Genomic DNA, 19,173 nt, shown 5'->3' with positions numbered 1-19,173 from the left:
GTGCGTAATTGGTCAGTGTGCTGTACAGATCGCATACGGACAATGGAAGCCAATGTGGTAATTCACATGAAGATTTTTACATACAGACTGACGGTCGCAGCATATTCCACTTTGCTCCATATTTCGGATCAGCCAATCATAAGTCAATGAGTGCGCAAAAGGCGGATCACATACGGGTTATCATCCATGTGGCTCCAGGATTTTTCTTTTTCCAGACTCATTGCAATCATGAAAACAGGAAACCGTATTTGGTCTTTTAGTATTTGTTACATTGTTGATGTATAAAACAAATGTAGATGACAAGATGGATGAAATATTGTCCTTTTTTTTGGATGAAAATCGGACAATTTTGCATGCTCTCATCTGAATTCAGTCAAAGGGGTATGTGCACACGTTGTGGATTCTGTTGCGGTGTACAGTACCATTTTAACCAATGGAATCGAAAAAATGCTGTGCAAATTCCACGCAGATTTGCTGCGGTTTATTTTCTGCAGCATGTCAATTCTTTGCGTTTTTACACCTCTTCCATTATAGGAATCTGCAGGTGTAAAAACGCAGGGGAAATCTGCAATAAATCCGCAGGACAGCTGCACTAAATCCGTAGGTAAAACGCAGGAAATTTTACCTGTGGATTTAGCAAAATCCGCACACGAATCCGCAACGTGTGCACATACCCTAAACTTTGCACCTCACAGCTATGTACCAGCTTGCACATAATTAAAGGCTGTCTATAAGAAGTAGGCACGCCCGGAATCCAAGCTTCTCAGAATTGCACCATTGCAGCAAGGTAAGGCCATGCTTTGGTGGTCTCTGGAGTGACTTACATACAAAGGTTTCATGAGTATGTTTGCAAAAATTAAAGTGATGAAAAAAAAAAATCACAAATTTAGTAGAGCTGAATAGTTTGGGGGCTGTTATACTGAGGCCGAGTGGGTCTAATAGGATATATTTGTGTGGCAGCTACACGCCAGCATGTCTGGGTTCAGTCTCTGTTATGTGGACATGAAATACTCATCAGTATTGGATATTTAGTGATATTTTCTAGCATGTGATACACACACTACTTAGTAACCTTCAGCTCTGATGTCTGTGATTCTATTTTCTCCAACTTGCTGTTTCCAAGTAATAAAACTATTCTACTCTTGTCTGTAAGGAAATTCCCAGTACTCGCTTTGCCCATGCGAAACTTACTAACTTTGGTCGTGGAAGGGCCCAGGCAATTTCAGAAAAAGCAAGCTGGTCAAACGTAAGGCTATGTACCCACGTATGCAGAAAATTCCGGACTAAAAACCGGACTCCTTTCCAGGAAACGCATGTTTGTTTTTGCACATTTTTATGCGTTTTTTTTTTTTTATAGTTAGAAATGCGGATTTTTCCTCAAAATTAATAAGCATGCTGCGTTTTTTACCGCGATGCGCTTTTTTTTTTTTTTTTTTTCACGGAAAGAAACGCATCAATATGCACAAAAAGTGCGGAATTCAATAAAATGAATGGGATGCTTCATGTAAGCATTTTTGCCGGTAAAAAAACGCATAAAAAAAAAAACTTACGTGGGTACACAGCCTCAGTGTATTTCATGAGCTGATGAACACACAGGTATTTCTATATGTAGATTGGTAATACAATAAATTGGTTTGATAAGTAGAGACCAAAAAATGTTTTCTGGTTGAGGTGCCACCTGCAGGTCATTTTTCTTTACTGCAGGTTTATGAAAATTAATGTTTAAATTGTATTTAGTGATAAAATCTTTCAAATGGTGCATCATTTTTGTGTGTGGGTGCAGTATGAACGGGGATACAAAGGAATCACCGAAAAAGTGTTTAGAAATAATAGCATAGATAAGGTGCACAAAAGACTTTTATGCATCTTATATTGGGAATTTCTGTATTTATTTTACTAATTTATATAGTGCTATTAATTCCACAGCACTTTACAGACATTTTTGACACTGTTCCCGATGGGGCTCACAATCAAGAATTCTTATCACTATGTCTTTGGAATATGGGAGTACCCAGAGGAAAACCCATGCAAACACAGGGAGAACATCCAAACCCCTTGCAGATGTTGTTCTTGTTGAGATTTGAACCCAGGACCGCTGCAAATGTTTAAACTTTTATTTTTGGAGGGGTGGCGTCAAAATTATTTTTTTTATTTTATTTTTTATTTTTTTTTTTCCTGCTGGAAATTACAAGTAGCTTTTGATGATATAAAAAAAAAAAAAAAAAAAAAAAATGATGGACCTAGCCATATGATTTTTTTTTTCTCTTATTTTTTTCTTTTATTATTTTTATTGTAGCTTTAGAATGGTGCCTCTAATGTAAGGTCCCTGCCCCCAGTCTCAATTATCCTTTGCCATTTTCACTTTCTATCGCTCACACTTATGTCAGTCTCCCTCAGTTTGTGACCTCCCAGATCGCTCCAGTGTTTGCGGGGAAATCTGTGAGTCACAAGTCATTGTAGGTTTGTTCTTGCTCTTATTGACCACCTGCCAGTCAAAAACTGCGCTTGTGGTCACCGGCTCATTATGAGACCCAGACGAAGCGTGTTTCAAGCGAAACAGCTGTTACTCATCTCTGTTCCTCCATGTTTTGCTTATGTTACCCCAACAAAGCTGCTGTCTCAAGTAACCAGTGGTGAGGGATGCTGCTTTCTACCTTATCACTTGTCCACAGGTTCATTGATCTGGTTAAAACAACTATTGTCCATGGCAACGGGTACAGCATAGCTTTTTTTTTTTTTTTTTCCCCCCCAATCACACTTTATTAGTTTCCATAGTGGACTTGAAAATATATTTGAAAAATGCCTCCATAATGCCCACGGCTGCCATAAAAAGCCATCAGGTCCCCATGATCCCGTCATGGAAAGGGAGATGGCAGCAATGGATGTGCCACAGAGGTGGGGATGGTGCCACTTAAAAAAACCCTTTTGATTGACAGCAGCAGTGCTATGGAATATGTTGGCGCTATAGAGATAAAAATGACCACTGATCAGAGCTGGCTGTTTGTTGCTGCTAGAGGCAGGCGCCAGCTGTATAACACCGCCAGCACCTGTACTATGTGCACCATATGCCTGCTATATGGCTTGAAGTGTTAAAAACTAAAGCTCATTTGCTTTTCTTTTGATAAATGAGGCACAAAATGCCTCTTATCGCAATTTTAATGAATTGTATAATAAAGTGGCATTCGTGAAAATATTGAGGAGGGAAAAGAACAAGCCGAAAAATCTCTAAGGCTGTGTGCACATGATGCAGAATTACTGCGGATCCGCAGCGGATTTTATTGTGCAGAAATGCTGCGGATCCGCAGTGTGATGTACAGTAGCATGTAAATCAATGAAAAAAAAAAACACTGTGCAGACGCTGCAGATTTTTCCGTGCGGTTTTCCTGCGGTACAAAATCCGCAGCATGTCACTACTTTTGTGCGGTTTTCCACCTCCCCAGTCTCCAAATCCGCAGGGGGAAAACTGCAAGAAAGCCACATTAAGAATGGAAGAAATCCGCAGGAAAAATGCAGGCCGTTTGACCTGCGGATTTCTTCAATTCTGTGCGGAAAAATCCACAGGGCAAAAAAGTCCGTCTGCTCTCAGCCTAATAGAGGTAAAAGTCTACATATATATATATACACTTTTATCTTTTACAATTCAGAGTGATTTTTAAAATTTCTTTCTTTTTACAACTCTGAAGGCGATATGCACTGATATATATATATATATATATATATTTTTTTTTTTCTGCCAGATTACTTACAGAAGCGCCCTGCAGATAGGTTGAGCTCATTATCTCTTTGAAATGGACAATGACATTGATAACGTGACTAAAAAGATATTAAACCGAACGCTCTACATAATCTACCTGCTGACCGGAGAGGTGAGAAAAATCCAATATCTGCTACTAGCTGAAGAGCTCGGCATAGCATCCCCTGTATATACCTGTCTGACATCTCCCCCAGTATATACACCTGTATGTCATGTCCCCCTGTATATAGTATATATGTGTATGTCTTCTCCCCCTGTATATAGTATATATGTGTATGTCTTCTCCCCTGTACTGTATATACGTGTGTGTGTCTTCTCCCCCTGTACTGTATATACGTGTGTGTGTCTTCTCCCCCTGTACTGTATATACGTGTGTGTGTCTTCTCCCCCTGTACTGTATATACGTGTGTGTGTGTGTCTTCTCCCCCTGTACTGTATATACGTGTGTGTGTGTGTCTTCTCCCCCTGTACTGTATGTGTGTGTGTGTGTCTTCTCCCCCTGTACTGTATGTGTGTGTGTGTGTCTTCTCCCCCTGTACTGTATGTGTGTGTGTGTGTCTTCTCCCCCTGTACTGTATATACGTGTGTGTGTGTGTCTTCTCCCCCTGTACTGTATATACGTGTGTGTGTGTGTCTTCTCCCCCTGTACTGTATATACGTGTGTGTGTGTGTCTTCTCCCCCTGTACTGTATATACGTGTGTGTGTGTGTCTTCTCCCCCTGTACTGTATATACGTGTGTGTGTGTGTCTTCTCCCCCTGTACTGTATATACGTGTGTGTGTGTGTCTTCTCCCCCTGTACTGTATATACGTGTGTGTGTGTGTCTTCTCCCCCTGTACTGTATATACGTGTGTGTGTGTCTTCTCCCCCTGTACTGTATATACGTGTGTGTGTGTGTGTGTCTTCTCCCCCTGTACTGTATATACGTGTGTGTGTGTGTGTGTGTCTTCTCCCCCTGTACTGTATATACGTGTGTGTGTGTGTGTGTCTTCTCCCCCTGTACTGTATATACGTGTGTGTGTGTGTGTGTGTCTTCTCCCCCTGTACTGTATATACGTGTGTGTGTGTCTTCTCCCCCTGTACTGTATATACGTGTGTGTGTGTGTGTGTGTCTTCTCCCCCTGTACTGTATATACGTGTGTGTGTGTGTGTCTTCTCCCCCTGTACTGTATATACGTGTGTGTGTGTGTCTTCTCCCCCTGTACTGTATATACGTGTGTGTGTCTTCTCCCCCTGTACTGTATATACGTGTGTGTCTTCTCCCCCTGTACTGTATATACGTGTGTGTGTGTGTGTCTTCTCCCCCTGTACTGTATATACGTGTGTGTGTGTGTCTTCTCCCCCTGTACTGTATATACGTGTGTGTGTGTGTCTTCTCCCCCTGTACTGTATATACGTGTGTGTGTGTGTCTTCTCCCCCTGTACTGTATATACGTGTGTGTGTGTGTCTTCTCCCCCTGTACTGTATATACGTGTGTGTGTGTGTCTTCTCCCCCTGTACTGTATATACGTGTGTGTGTGTGTCTTCTCCCCCTGTACTGTATATACGTGTGTGTGTGTGTCTTCTCCCCCTGTACTGTATATACGTGTGTGTGTGTGTGTCTTCTCCCCCTGTACTGTATATACGTGTGTGTGTGTGTCTTCTCCCCCTGTACTGTATATACGTGTGTGTGTGTGTCTTCTCCCCCTGTACTGTATATACGTGTGTGTGTGTGTCTTCTCCCCCTGTACTGTATATACGTGTGTGTGTGTGTCTTCTCCCCCTGTACTGTATATACGTGTGTGTGTGTGTCTTCTCCCCCTGTACTGTATATACGTGTGTGTGTGTCTTCTCCCCCTGTACTGTATATACGTGTGTGTGTGTGTCTTCTCCCCCTGTACTGTGTGTCTTCTCCCCCTGTACTGTGTGTCTTCTCCCCCTGTACTGTGTGTCTTCTCCCCCTGTACTGTGTGTGTCTTCTCCCCCTGTACTGTGTGTGTGTGTCTTCTCCCCCTGTACTGTGTGTGTGTGTGTGTGTGTGTGTCTTCTCCCCCTGTACTGTATGTGTGTGTGTGTGTGTGTGTGTCTTCTCCCCCTGTACTGTATGTGTGTGTGTGTCTTCTCCCCCTGTACTGTATGTGTGTGTGTGTGTCTTCTCCCCCTGTACTGTATGTGTGTGTGTGTGTGTGTCTTCTCCCCCTGTACTGTATGTGTGTGTGTGTGTGTGTCTTCTCCCCCTGTACTGTATGTGTGTGTGTGTGTCTTCTCCCCCTGTACTGTATGTGTGTGTGTGTGTGTCTTCTCCCCCTGTACTGTATATACGTGTGTGTGTGTGTCTTCTCCCCCTGTACTGTATATACGTGTGTGTGTGTGTCTTCTCCCCCTGTACTGTATATACGTGTGTGTGTGTCTTCTCCCCCTGTACTGTATATACGTGTGTGTGTGTCTTCTCCCCCTGTACTGTGTGTCTTCTCCCCCTGTACTGTGTGTGTCTTCTCCCCCTGTACTGTGTGTGTCTTCTCCCCCTGTACTGTGTGTGTGTGTCTTCTCCCCCTGTACTGTATATACGTGTGTGTGTCTTCTCCCCCTGTACTGTATATACGTGTGTGTCTTCTCCCCCTGTACTGTATATACGTGTGTGTGTGTGTGTGTCTTCTCCCCCTGTACTGTATATACGTGTGTGTGTGTGTCTTCTCCCCCTGTACTGTATATACGTGTGTGTGTGTGTCTTCTCCCCCTGTACTGTATATACGTGTGTGTGTGTGTCTTCTCCCCCTGTACTGTATATACGTGTGTGTGTGTGTCTTCTCCCCCTGTACTGTATATACGTGTGTGTGTGTGTCTTCTCCCCCTGTACTGTATATACGTGTGTGTGTGTGTCTTCTCCCCCTGTACTGTATATACGTGTGTGTGTGTGTCTTCTCCCCCTGTACTGTATATACGTGTGTGTGTGTGTCTTCTCCCCCTGTACTGTATATACGTGTGTGTGTGTGTCTTCTCCCCCTGTACTGTATATACGTGTGTGTGTGTGTGTCTTCTCCCCCTGTACTGTATATACGTGTGTGTGTGTGTGTCTTCTCCCCCTGTACTGTATATACGTGTGTGTGTGTGTCTTCTCCCCCTGTACTGTATATACGTGTGTGTGTGTCTTCTCCCCCTGTACTGTATATACGTGTGTGTGTGTGTCTTCTCCCCCTGTACTGTGTGTCTTCTCCCCCTGTACTGTGTGTCTTCTCCCCCTGTACTGTGTGTCTTCTCCCCCTGTACTGTGTGTGTCTTCTCCCCCTGTACTGTGTGTGTGTGTCTTCTCCCCCTGTACTGTGTGTGTGTGTGTGTGTGTGTCTTCTCCCCCTGTACTGTATGTGTGTGTGTGTGTGTGTGTCTTCTCCCCCTGTACTGTATGTGTGTGTGTGTGTGTGTGTGTGTCTTCTCCCCCTGTACTGTATGTGTGTGTGTGTGTCTTCTCCCCCTGTACTGTATGTGTGTGTGTGTGTCTTCTCCCCCTGTACTGTATGTGTGTGTGTGTGTGTGTCTTCTCCCCCTGTACTGTGTGTGTGTGTGTGTCTTCTCCCCCTGTACTGTATGTGTGTGTGTGTGTCTTCTCCCCCTGTACTGTATGTGTGTGTGTGTGTGTCTTCTCCCCCTGTACTGTATATACGTGTGTGTGTGTGTCTTCTCCCCCTGTACTGTATATACGTGTGTGTGTGTGTGTCTTCTCCCCCTGTACTGTATATACGTGTGTGTGTGTCTTCTCCCCCTGTACTGTATATACGTGTGTGTGTGTGTCTTCTCCCCCTGTACTGTGTGTCTTCTCCCCCTGTACTGTGTGTCTTCTCCCCCTGTACTGTGTGTGTCTTCTCCCCCTGTACTGTGTGTGTCTTCTCCCCCTGTACTGTGTGTGTGTGTCTTCTCCCCCTGTACTGTATGTGTGTGTGTGTGTGTCTTCTCCCCCTGTACTGTATGTGTGTGTGTGTGTGTCTTCTCCCCCTGTACTGTATGTGTGTGTGTGTGTGTGTGTCTTCTCCCCCTGTACTGTATGTGTGTGTGTGTGTGTCTTCTCCCCCTGTACTGTATGTGTGTGTGTGTGTGTGTGTCTTCTCCCCCTGTACTGTATGTGTGTGTGTGTGTCTTCTCCCCCTGTACTGTATGTGTGTGTGTGTGTGTCTTCTCCCCCTGTACTGTATGTGTGTGTGTGTGTGTCTTCTCCCCCTGTACTGTATATACGTGTGTGTGTGTGTCTTCTCCCCCTGTACTGTATATACGTGTGTGTGTGTGTGTCTTCTCCCCCTGTACTGTATATACGTGTGTGTGTGTCTTCTCCCCCTGTACTGTATATACGTGTGTGTGTGTGTCTTCTCCCCCTGTACTGTGTGTCTTCTCCCCCTGTACTGTGTGTCTTCTCCCCCTGTACTGTGTGTGTCTTCTCCCCCTGTACTGTGTGTGTCTTCTCCCCCTGTACTGTGTGTGTGTGTCTTCTCCCCCTGTACTGTATGTGTGTGTGTGTGTGTGTGTCTTCTCCCCCTGTACTGTATGTGTGTGTGTGTGTGTGTCTTCTCCCCCTGTACTGTATGTGTGTGTGTGTGTGTGTCTTCTCCCCCTGTACTGTATGTGTGTGTGTGTGTCTTCTCCCCCTGTACTGTATGTGTGTGTGTGTGTGTGTCTTCTCCCCCTGTACTGTATGTGTGTGTGTGTGTGTGTCTTCTCCCCCTGTACTGTATGTGTGTGTGTGTGTGTGTGTCTTCTCCCCCTGTACTGTATGTGTGTGTGTGTGTGTGTGTCTTCTCCCCCTGTACTGTATGTGTGTGTGTGTGTGTCTTCTCCCCCTGTACTGTATGTGTGTGTGTGTGTCTTCTCCCCCTGTACTGTATGTGTGTGTGTGTGTCTTCTCCCCCTGTACTGTATGTGTGTGTGTGTGTGTGTCTTCTCCCCCTGTACTGTATGTGTGTGTGTGTGTGTGTCTTCTCCCCCTGTACTGTATGTGTGTGTGTGTGTGTGTGTCTTCTCCCCCTGTACTGTATGTGTGTGTGTGTGTGTGTGTCTTCTCGCAGGTTTCCTCCCGTCTGTACACGGTAGAGGCGCAGTCTCTGCTGAGATGTTTTAGTGGCCCTTGAGGAAGCAGCTCTTGCCTCCTTTTCTTCCTTTTCTGTATTCCTTTCTGTAAGTCTTGCTAATTGAAATAAGAATAATAGGCCTCAGTTCCCACAACTGTCTACAAGGAAAACTGTTGCTAATGGCATCCAATCACAACTCAGCTTTCCCCAAGGGTGGTTTGCACGTTCATGACCGGGCCAACTTTTACAATTCTGACCACTGTCCCTTTGAGGTAAAACCTCTGAAACGCTTCCATGGATCCTGGTGATTCTGACAATGTTTTCTCGTGACATATTGTACTTCATGTTAGTGGTAAAATTTCATTCAAATAACTTGTGTTTATTTGTGAAAAAAAGAAATGTGGCAAAAATTTTGAAAATTTCGCAATTTTCCAACTTTGATTTAAGAGCATAAAAATTCACAGATATGTCACACAATAAACTTAACTAACATTTCCCACATGTTTACTTTACATCAGCACAATTTTGGAACCAAAATTTTTTTTTTTTGTTAGGAAGTTATAATGGTTAAAAGTTGACCAGCGATTTCTCATTTTTACAACACCATTTTATTTTTAGGGACCACATCACATTTGAAGTCACTTTGAGGAGTCTATATGATAGAAAATACCCAAAAGTGACACCATTCTAAAAACTGCAACCCTTAAGGTGCTCAAAACCACATTCAAGAAGTTTATTAACCCTTCAGGTGCTTCACAGGAATTTTTTGAATCCTTAAAAAAAAAAAAAAGGAACACTTAACTTTTTTCACAAAAAATATTACTTCAGGTCCAATTTTTTTTTTATTTAACCAAGGATAACAGGAGAAATTGCACAGCAAAAGTTATTGTGCAATTTCTCATGAGTACGCTGATACCTGATATGTGGGGGGGGAACCACTGTTTGGGCGCATGGCAGAGCTCAGAAGGGAAGGAGCGCCATTTGACTTTTTCAATGCAAAATTGGCTGGAATTCAGATCGGACGCCATGTCACATTTGGAGAGCCCCTGATGTACCTAAACAGTGGAAACCCCCCACAAGTGACCCCATTTTGGCAACTAGACCCCCCAACTTATCTAGATATGTGGTGAGAACTTTGAACCCACAAGGGCTTCACAGAAGTTTATAAAGTACAGCCGTACAATTAAAAAATCATTTTTTTTTCCACAAAATTGATCTTTTCACCCTCAATTTTCATTTTTCCAAGGGTAACAGGACCACAAAAGTTATTGTGCAATTTGTCCGGAGTATGCTGATACCCTTTATGTGGGGGTAAACCACTATTTGGGTGCATGGGAGAGCTCGGAAGGGAAGCAGCGCAATTTGACTTTTTTGGCTGGAATTGGGATTGGGCGCCATGCCGCGTTTGGAAAGCCCCTGATGTGCCTAAACAGTGGAAACCCCCCACAAATGACACCATTTTGGAAACTAGACCCCCCAAGGAACTTATCTAGATGTGTGGTGAGCACTTTGAACCCCCAAGGGCTTCATAGAAGTTTATAATGCCTGGGCGTGAAAATACAAAAATCGTTTTTTTTTTTGTTTTTCCCCCCCACAAAAATGATATTTTTGCCCCCAATTTTTTATTTTCCTAAGGGTAACAGGAGAAATTGGACCCCAAAAGTTGTTTTGCAATTTGTCCTGAGTAGGCTGATAACCATATGTGGGGGCAAAACACTGTTTGGGCACATGGCAGAGCTTGGAACGGAAGGAGCACCATTTGACTTTTTCAACGCAGAATTGGCTGGAATTGAGTTCAGATGCCATGTTGCGTTTGAAGAGCACATGATGTGCCCAAACAGTGGAAACCCCCCCAATGGTATGTGCTCATGCTGCGGTTTTGGCCCTGCAGAACTGCAGCAGTTCCGCAGACATGGTACTTTACCATGTTAGCCTATGGGTTTTCAAAACCGCAGTGCTCACGCTGCGGTTTTTTACCTGCGGAAAAGCTGCAGGTTTTTTTCCGCAGCATGTCAATTGTTTCTGCGGATTCTGCTGCGGTTTGCCACCTATTCCATTGTCCAGGTGTCAAACCGCAGCAAAACCACAGGTCACTTTACCTGCGGTTTTACCTGCGGTTCCGTGGGAAAAAACCCGCAGGTGAATCTGCAGTGTGTGCACATACCCTAATCTCAACCCTAACGGGAAAATGGAAATTTTTTTTTAAATTTTATTATTTTTCCCTAACGAAGGGGGTGATAACGGGGGGTTTGATTTACTATTTATGGCGGATTTTATGTTTGGCAGCTATCACACGCTAAAAGACGCTTTTTATTGTAAAAAGTTTTTGCATCACCACATATTGAGAGCTATAATTTTTCCGTATTTTGACCCACCGAGTCATGTGAGGTCTTATTTTTTGCGGGACAAGCTGATTTTTTTTTTTTTTTTATTGGTACCATTTTCAGGCACGTGACATTTTTTGATCGCTTTTTTTTCTGATTTTGTGTTTTTTTTTTTTTGTTTTTTTTTTTACGCAGAATGAACAAAAACCAGCATTTCTTTTGGGGGGTGCGTTTACACCGTTCCCCCTGCGGTAAAATTGATAAGGCAGTTTTATTCTTTGGGTCAGTACGGTTACAGCGATGCCTCATTTGTGTTTTTTTATGTGTTGGGGCTTTTTATGCAGTAAAAGCAATTTTAGATAAAAAAATTATTTTTGCATCGCTTTACTCTGCGAGCTATAAATTTTTATTTTTCCGCTGATGCTGTATGGCGGCTCTTTTTTGCGGGACAAGATGACCTTTTCAGCGGTACCATGGTTATTTATATGCGTCTTTTTGATTGCGTGTTATTGCACTTCTTGTTTGGCGGTATGATCATAAAGCTTTATTTTTTTTTTTTGCTTTATTTTTTATTTTTTTAAGGGGTTCACTAAAGGGGGTTAACTAATGGGACAGTTTTATAGGGCGGGTTGTTACGGACGTGGCGATACCAAATATGTGTACTTTTATTTTATCTTTTTTTTTTTTTTTCCAAAAAATGAGTATGTATAATTTTTTTTTTTTTTACTTTATTACAATGTGGGACATCACTGTCCTGTGACAGATCGCTGATCTGTCACATCACAGATTGCTGTGACAGATCAGCAATCTGTCACAGGCAGTACAGAAGGCTTCCTTGTGCCTGCGCTTTGCAGGCACTGAGGAAGCCAGCTCCCTGCAGGCCCCCAAAGCTCCCCGCCGCCTTTTTGGAACCGGAGACCTGCAGGAAAGGCGCGCCCCCCCCCGCAGCGGCGCTGCACATCGCGCTGCTGCGGGGGTCGCAGGGAAGCACGGAGGGAGCCCCCTCCCAATGCTTCCCTAATTCCCTGGCACACTGCGATCGTGTTTGATTGCAGTGTGCCAGGGGTTAACGTGTCTGGGGCGGTTCCTGACCGCCCCTGACACATAGTGCCAGGTGTCAGCTCTGATAATCAGCTGACACCCGGCCGCGATCAGCGGCGCTCACCACGTGGGCGCCGCTGATCGCTATGACGCACTATCCCGTCCCTGGGAATTAAGTCCCAGGGCACATGGACGGGATAGTACGTCACATGACAGAAAGGGGGTTAAACAGCTCTGGTGAAATAAAAGATGCTTAGTGATTGGTTGCTATGGGCAACACAGGCAGTGTGACCTGTTGTGGTCGGTAAGATGTGCCTCTGAAATATATTATATTACGATATTATGTTTTGCGTGTGGAGTGAGTGTGGCCATACATACATACATACATACATACATACATACATACAGTATATATCTGATCAGAGAAATCTGCTTCTTTCACTTCCTTGATCTCTCTTTATGGAGAAAATCTGTATTCGGTGAAGATAGATTTTTACCTGTGAATTAAGACATAGAAAAACTATACTGCATTTCTATTGGGATAGAATCATGGAGATGGAGATACACCCTTAATTCACAGGTAAAATCTATGTCTCTTACCTCATGTGCAAGTATTGCAGGACCTTAGGTATCCCTGGTTACGACCAGTGATATAGTGATGGTTATCTAGTTGCTAGTGGTCTTAACCATGGATACCTAAGGTCCTGCAATACTTGCACATGAGGTAAGAAACAAAAAAAAAAAAAAAAAAAAAAAAAAAAAATATATATATATATCTTTTTTTAATTGGAGGTGTTTATTATTTATTAATAGCAATCATCTTATTCTTCTTATTTATTGGGATAGGATCTTGGAGGTGGAAATAACCCTTAGAGAATTTTGCCAATGAGAGATCAGTCATGGAAGAAAGAAGCCGATTTCTCCAACATATATTACAAAGTTTCTTATTTTCATGTGTGCCATGTTGTGTTTTTGCTCTTCCCATAAATCACTGGTTGCGTAAGGCTTTCAGAATATTAATGTTTTCTCCTGTTTTTAATATACAGAAGTACACGATGGTGAAGAAGGCATCCAGTGAAACCTTGTACGAGAAAGGCAGTCCACATGGCTCAGAGGGAAGGAAACAGACTCCGAAGCCCAGCGCACCGCCACCGCCTCATCCACCTGTACAGGAGAATAAAGACAAGATTCTAGAAATCAACAATCAAATAATGCAACTTCTTTCTGGAGAGGTGAATATGGGGAAAATCCAGAAACCCCCCCCCCCCCCCCTCCCCCCCAAAATGGGCAAAGGAAACTCTCCATAGGTTGCACATAACCTGTGTGGCCATAAATCCAATTAAGTTTGTACACCCGTTTTCCAAAATTCTATTCTAATCCGTTAGAAGGTCGTGGGTCTCGAGTATATTAGAGAATGATGAAATGCATCATTGTGTTTCGGAACAGATTCCTGAGCGGTGTGAGGACTCCACTGTCAATTTCTCAGCAGATGAATGGGAATTCTTAGAAGGTCGCCAGGATTTTTACACTGACGTTCTGAAGAATAAAGACCGACACACTTTATCGGGTAATGAATTTGCTTATTAATGTTTGCAGAAACTGTCAGACTTTTTTTTTTTTTTTTTTTGGACCTGTTCACACAATTTAGTATGTCGGCGACAGTAGATTGAGGGGGAAGAATGATACCTGAGGATCAGGCAAATCTGTTTTTTAAACTTACATGTCTGATCACTTGTCCCCCAATGAATTTGCATGAACACATGGTGGGGGCTAATCACGTATGCTGTAAATATGTGGGGTCTGGCCAGTGTTTGACACAATCTGGTTTTAATAATCAGTCACGTACTTCGTCAGAGTATACCCTGCAGAACTTGCCGTTGTGCTGACTTTAGCAATTTTTTTTTTTTTTTTATGTAATTTGACTCCTGGGCAGACATATCATTACTGCAGACGCACAGGAGGTATGGACATTAGAGACCCATTTCCACCTCCAAAACTCTTGGAATTGTGCTTGTTGAGCTAATGGACTGCAAAGGGCCCATATTTGTCTGCCAGTCATTTTACTGCTTGACTGACTGAACTCCAAAGCTTTAGTTGCGTCATGTTGAGAGGCGACTATAAGGATCCCTGCGCTCCTGGCTTTGCCCTCGGCACCGCCCCTGCGCTCCTGGCTTTGCCCTCGGCACCGCCCCTGCGCTCCTGGCTTTGCCCTCGGCACCGCCCCTGCGCTCCTGGCTTTGCCCTCGGCACCGCCCCTGCGCTCCTGGCTTTGCCCTCGGCACCGCCCCTGCGCTCCTGGCTTTGCCCTCGGCACCGCCCCTGCGCTCCTGGCTTTGCCCTCGGCACCGCCCCTGCGCTCCTGGCTTTGCCCTCGGCACCGCTCCTGGCTTTGCCCTCGGCACCGCCCCTGCGCTCCTGGCTTTGCCCTCGGCACCGCCCCTGCGCTCCTGGCTTTGCCCTCGGCACCGCCCCTGAGCTCTGGCTTTTTGTTCTGTAGATTTCTTTGCATTATAGTCATGGGGAGATTACTTTACTGTGATACTACATACCTTACCCATGTACTTATGTCCTTAATGTGTGCATTATCACTCTTTATCAGCTATGCACTTTTTTTTTTTTTTTTAAACGACTGCTAGTGCAGGGTACTGTCAGAGAGGGTAGTATGAAATGGGGTAATTGCTATAAGGAGGATGGCCATTTAACAATGTTTATAGCTCTTCCCTCGAGATCTTTTTAAAGGGAACCTGTCACCTCATTTTTTTTGTATATAAGCTGCAGCCACTGCCATTAGGGGCTTATCTACAGCGTTCTATAATGCCCCCGATGTAAGCTGAAAGAGAAGAAAAACAAGTTGGATTATTCTCACCCAGGGGCGGTCCGGTCCAGTGAGTGTTGCGGGTCCGGCGCTTCCCATCTTCATGCAATGATGTCCTCTTCCTTGCTTCCTGGCATGGCTCCTGCGACACCCATCGGACCGGACCACCCCTGGGTGAGTATAATCTACCTTGTTTTTCTTATCTTCCAGGTTACATTGGGGGCTTATCTACAGCATTATAGAATGCTGTAGATAAGCCCCTAATGGTGGTGGCCGCAGCTTATATGCGAAAAATGAGGTGACAGATTCCCTTTTAAATCTGTGTATGAGGGGAATATTCAGCTCTAATTCTTAAAACCAGAGCTCAAACTACTATAAACAAGTTAAGAAATTGAAATCCACTAAAAAAACATAATCAAGCAAAAACAAAACCCATAAAATTAAGTTACTACCAGGAGATGATCAGATTAGCCAAATGTCTTTTATTTTACACAAATTGAGTTTAGTAAAAATTCAGCTTTATACCTGGACTTACACCTCCAGCGTGGGTTCTATTCCAATTATTTCCTAACATATTTTTTTTTTTTTTTTTTTCAGGTGAACAAAAAGAAACTGTGACAGAACAATCAACTTCTGTTAAAAAGAAGATCCTACAAGAACTTCTTGAAGAAAGTACCCAATCTTCAGTTAAAGGTGCAAAAGGTGGTAGAAAAAAAATGTCTTCAGGTCCTCCTGCAATCTCTCAATCTTTACCTGACCTCCCCACAGAACAAAACACAAAAAATGAGGAATTTCCTTCATCTACCAAAATTACTAGTTTGCCTCTAAATTACCAACGCTCCCCAATAAATCTTTGTAAGACGTTCTCCTGTCTGGAGTGTGGCATGAGGTTTCCATACAAAAGGAATCTTACCGTACACAAAAGAATACATTCATTTCCATTTACTCAAAGTGGAAATGGCTCCAAGCAGCCTTACTTGTATGACAGGTCCAGTCTCACCTACCGAAAGGCTATTCAGGTTTTCCGGTGCCTCGAATGTGACTTATCTTTTAACTGTGAAATAGGCCTTCAGTTGCACATGAAAATTCACAAAGTGAAGGAATTTCCATGTCTTGAATGTGTAATAATCTTTAAGTCGAACAATCTTCTAATCCAACACCAAACTAACAATGCGACTGATCTGTCGTATCCATGTAAGGTATGTGGGAAAATCTTCACCTATAGTAAATGTCTTCATCAGCATCAGAAAACCCACAAGGACCAGACAGAATTCCCTTGTCTTCAGTGCGGGAAAAAATTGACAACCAAAAGTGGTCTATTTAAACACACCCAAAAATTTCATGGACAAAACCCGCAGTTAAGCAAAAATGTCGCATCTTCAGATTATGATGATACCCCAGCACCTACAACTGGAAAGTAGATGAGTTTAAAAGGAAGAAGGGCATTGGTTGAGCGTGTCATAATTTATGCCACAAAAAGGGGTGTAAATTACAACCGCATTGAACTCTAGTCCACGACGTTACCATTTCTTATGGTCGCTGAAAAATTTGCCAAATTCATAAAGGGACAATCGCTTCTTAAAATATTTTACGGCATTTTGCTCCAGAAGACACTTCATCGAAACACCAGTCTAGATGGTGAAAATCGATTTGCAGGGCCTGCTCCAGCTGGCACATCGGTAATCTGTAGATACTAGTTGGGGGGGCCCTGCGACGTGTCTCTTGCCTTCCGGCATATGTGCCTCTCTTTATGAGCTGGCCTGGCACAACTTTACACTTGCCGTATTCTGCAGGAATGGCCTTACACGCCAGATCAGCTAATCAAAAGACCCGCGGATGCCAACAGGTCACCTGTCTGGTGGGAACGGATCATGGACATAGCCAGTGGATGGGGTCCAATTAAGCAATTTCTACTATCTCTAGGTCTCCATGATTTTGCACCGTTGTCTCTTGCCCCAATTTGGCAAATATTTTAAAACCGAAAAGCAATATAAATAATGATTGTACTGAATTCTTGAATCCCATTCTGGCCTTGGGTCAAATGACCCAAACGGATGGCATCATCTGTGAATTTTGCTTTTAGTTTGGGTTATCAGACTTGTGGCTGTAGTACTTATGCTAAGATGTGGCCCTGTAACCACCACTTAAATGGTGAATTTTTTTTTTAGCTTTGTAATTATGGCCAACGCCACTGGCCTGTGATTAAATTTAACCCAAAATAAGACCCCCATACACATTACAGATCTGTGGGGTCAGACAGCTTTTATTTAATGTCTGCATGGGCCTCATGATTTTCGATGACCAGTCCTCTTGTCTGGCGTAGTGTAAAGCCACTGCCAGGCTACTCTCCTTAAGATCACAGAAATGTTTAACTAAACATTGCTGTGTATGATGGGAGAGATGGCCGTCAGCTTAACGATTGTTGGCTTTCTAATGTGTATGGCCAACATTAGACTTCCATTGTGTATCTAAAATGAGGACCCCAGAATGCAGCCATATTGGTTGCCTGAAAGTGGCTAAAGGCTGATTTTACATGGCTATAATATGGATGTAACAACCAGACATCCTAACTTTCTATGGTCCTCCTACGCTTCATTAACTTCAAACAAAGTTCAATGGATCATTTTCTGTGTGACATTCTGGAACCAGACTACAAAACCTATATGGATGGGCTTAATGTACTTTGTCACCAGGTCAAGAGAGTAGCTCTTGTTCTTAACGTCCCACTCCTCCCCTAAGTATTCTTCACTTTTAAAAATCCACCATACAGTTCCAGAGATGTGGTCATTTTTTTTATTTAGTGTCAATTTTTATGGTTTTAACAAAGGGGTGTGGCTCACGTCATCCTCTGGGGTGTGTCTTACTTGGTCTGCTGTGTATTACCTTAAGCCACACCTATTTAGAAAATGCCCTAAAACATTTGCACTGAATTAAATGGCTCTGGAACCGTTTGGTAGACATTAAAAAAAAAAAAAAAAAATATATATGCTATGCATTACTCAGAGGAGTGGCTGGAACAAAATCTCCCTGCTTCTGACCTGGTGACAAATCCTCTTAACTGTATTTCTAATCTAAAAGCAAGATCCACAGCCAAACTTCAACAGACTGAAGGAGATAGAATTCTATCTCCTTCAGTCTGTTGAAGTTTGGCTGTGGACGATGGGATGTAATATCTTGAATATGAACAGTTAAGCGGACACAATGCAACAATCTGAATGGGTCCTTAGCCTGCAGTCACACAGTCTCCTGCCATCATTAAGCAGATTTTTATTTATTTATTTTTTTTAATGTATAAATAGACCCTTGTTTTGGCAAAATAAAAAGCTATAAAAATGTAACATGGTGCCACATTAAAAATAGACATGAGTCATGTAGGTACATATTTGGCAAGGTACGGTAGGCTTTAAGATTTATCTACAATGCTAGGTACCCTAGTAGTGTTTAGACATTGTCTGTTTTGGTCTCTAATTTACTAAAATATCATTTTATTGTCAATGTTTTTAATAAAGTGGAGTTTAGTTATGTAATGATATTTGTCGTCCTTCCATCTGTCAGGGTGAGTTCTGACCACAACATGTATAAAGATCAGTGAGTTGTGCTACTGTTAAAGGGAATTGGTCATGTACTTTGCTATCAAATTGCCCCCAATGTCTTGTAAGTGATGCAACGTACATCACCAACATGTTTTTATCAAGCATAACGTCTTAGTATTAATTGTAAAAAATGCTTATACTCTGCCTCACATACAGGTGTTTCTCACAAAATTAGGATATCCTCAAAAAGTTAATTTAAGTTGATGACTATATAATGAGTTTCACTATTTGTAGTCATTACACACAGAGTGATCTATTTCAAGTGTTTATTTCAGTTAACGTTGATGATTATGGCTTACAGCCAATGACAACCCAAAAGTCATTATCTCAGTAATTAGAATAATTAAAAAGACACCTGTAAAGGCTTCCAACGCATTTAAAAAGGTCCCTTAGGCTAGTTTCACACTAGCGTTTTTGAGCACAGCGACGGCCTGCGCACGGGCGCCGCTAAGCCCCGCCCCCTGCCGCGCCTCCGTCGGTAGCTCCGTCTACCGGCGCATGACGCTGCATGCGCCCTGCGTCCCCTATCTTTATCACTGGGGGTGCAGGCCATGCGCAGTATGCGCCTTTTTGACGGTGCGCCGGCGCAACCAAACTGCAGCAGGTTACGTTTTG

At 43.2% G+C, this 19,173-nt stretch overlaps 1 protein-coding gene across 1 annotated transcript; it reads left to right on the top strand.

Moving 5' to 3' along the window:
* The first annotated feature begins 695 nt into the window (after positions 1-695).
* Positions 696-18,492, top strand: LOC141095741 (uncharacterized). The gene is made up of 5 exons (XM_073582026.1): positions 696-787; positions 3,738-3,866; positions 13,197-13,382; positions 13,597-13,717; positions 15,563-18,492. The coding sequence occupies exons 2-5, from the start codon at positions 3,789-3,791 to the stop codon at positions 16,384-16,386; spliced, it is 1,209 nt and encodes a 402-aa protein (XP_073438127.1). The 5' UTR covers positions 696-787; positions 3,738-3,788; the 3' UTR covers positions 16,387-18,492.
* The last annotated feature ends 681 nt before the right edge of the window (positions 18,493-19,173 follow it).

The sequence above is a fragment of the Dendrobates tinctorius genome, unplaced genomic scaffold, assembly GCF_039654945.1.
Source record: "Dendrobates tinctorius isolate UK_male_01 unplaced genomic scaffold, ASM3965494v1 ptg000070l, whole genome shotgun sequence".
NCBI lineage: Eukaryota > Metazoa > Chordata > Amphibia > Anura > Dendrobatidae > Dendrobates > Dendrobates tinctorius.
This window is presented reverse-complemented; position numbering and strand designations above follow the sequence as displayed.

Bases quoted from the DNA above. Each gene is read 5' to 3' on its own strand.
- LOC141095741 (XM_073582026.1), top strand. From the start codon at position 3,789: ATGGACAATGACATTGATAACGTGACTAAAAAGATATTAAACCGAACG. The intron at 3,867-13,196 runs GTGAGAAAAATC...TTTAATATACAG, and splicing joins TCTACCTGCTGACCGGAGAG to AAGTACACGATGGTGAAGAA. The intron at 13,383-13,596 runs GTGAATATGGGG...GTTTCGGAACAG, and splicing joins TGCAACTTCTTTCTGGAGAG to ATTCCTGAGCGGTGTGAGGA.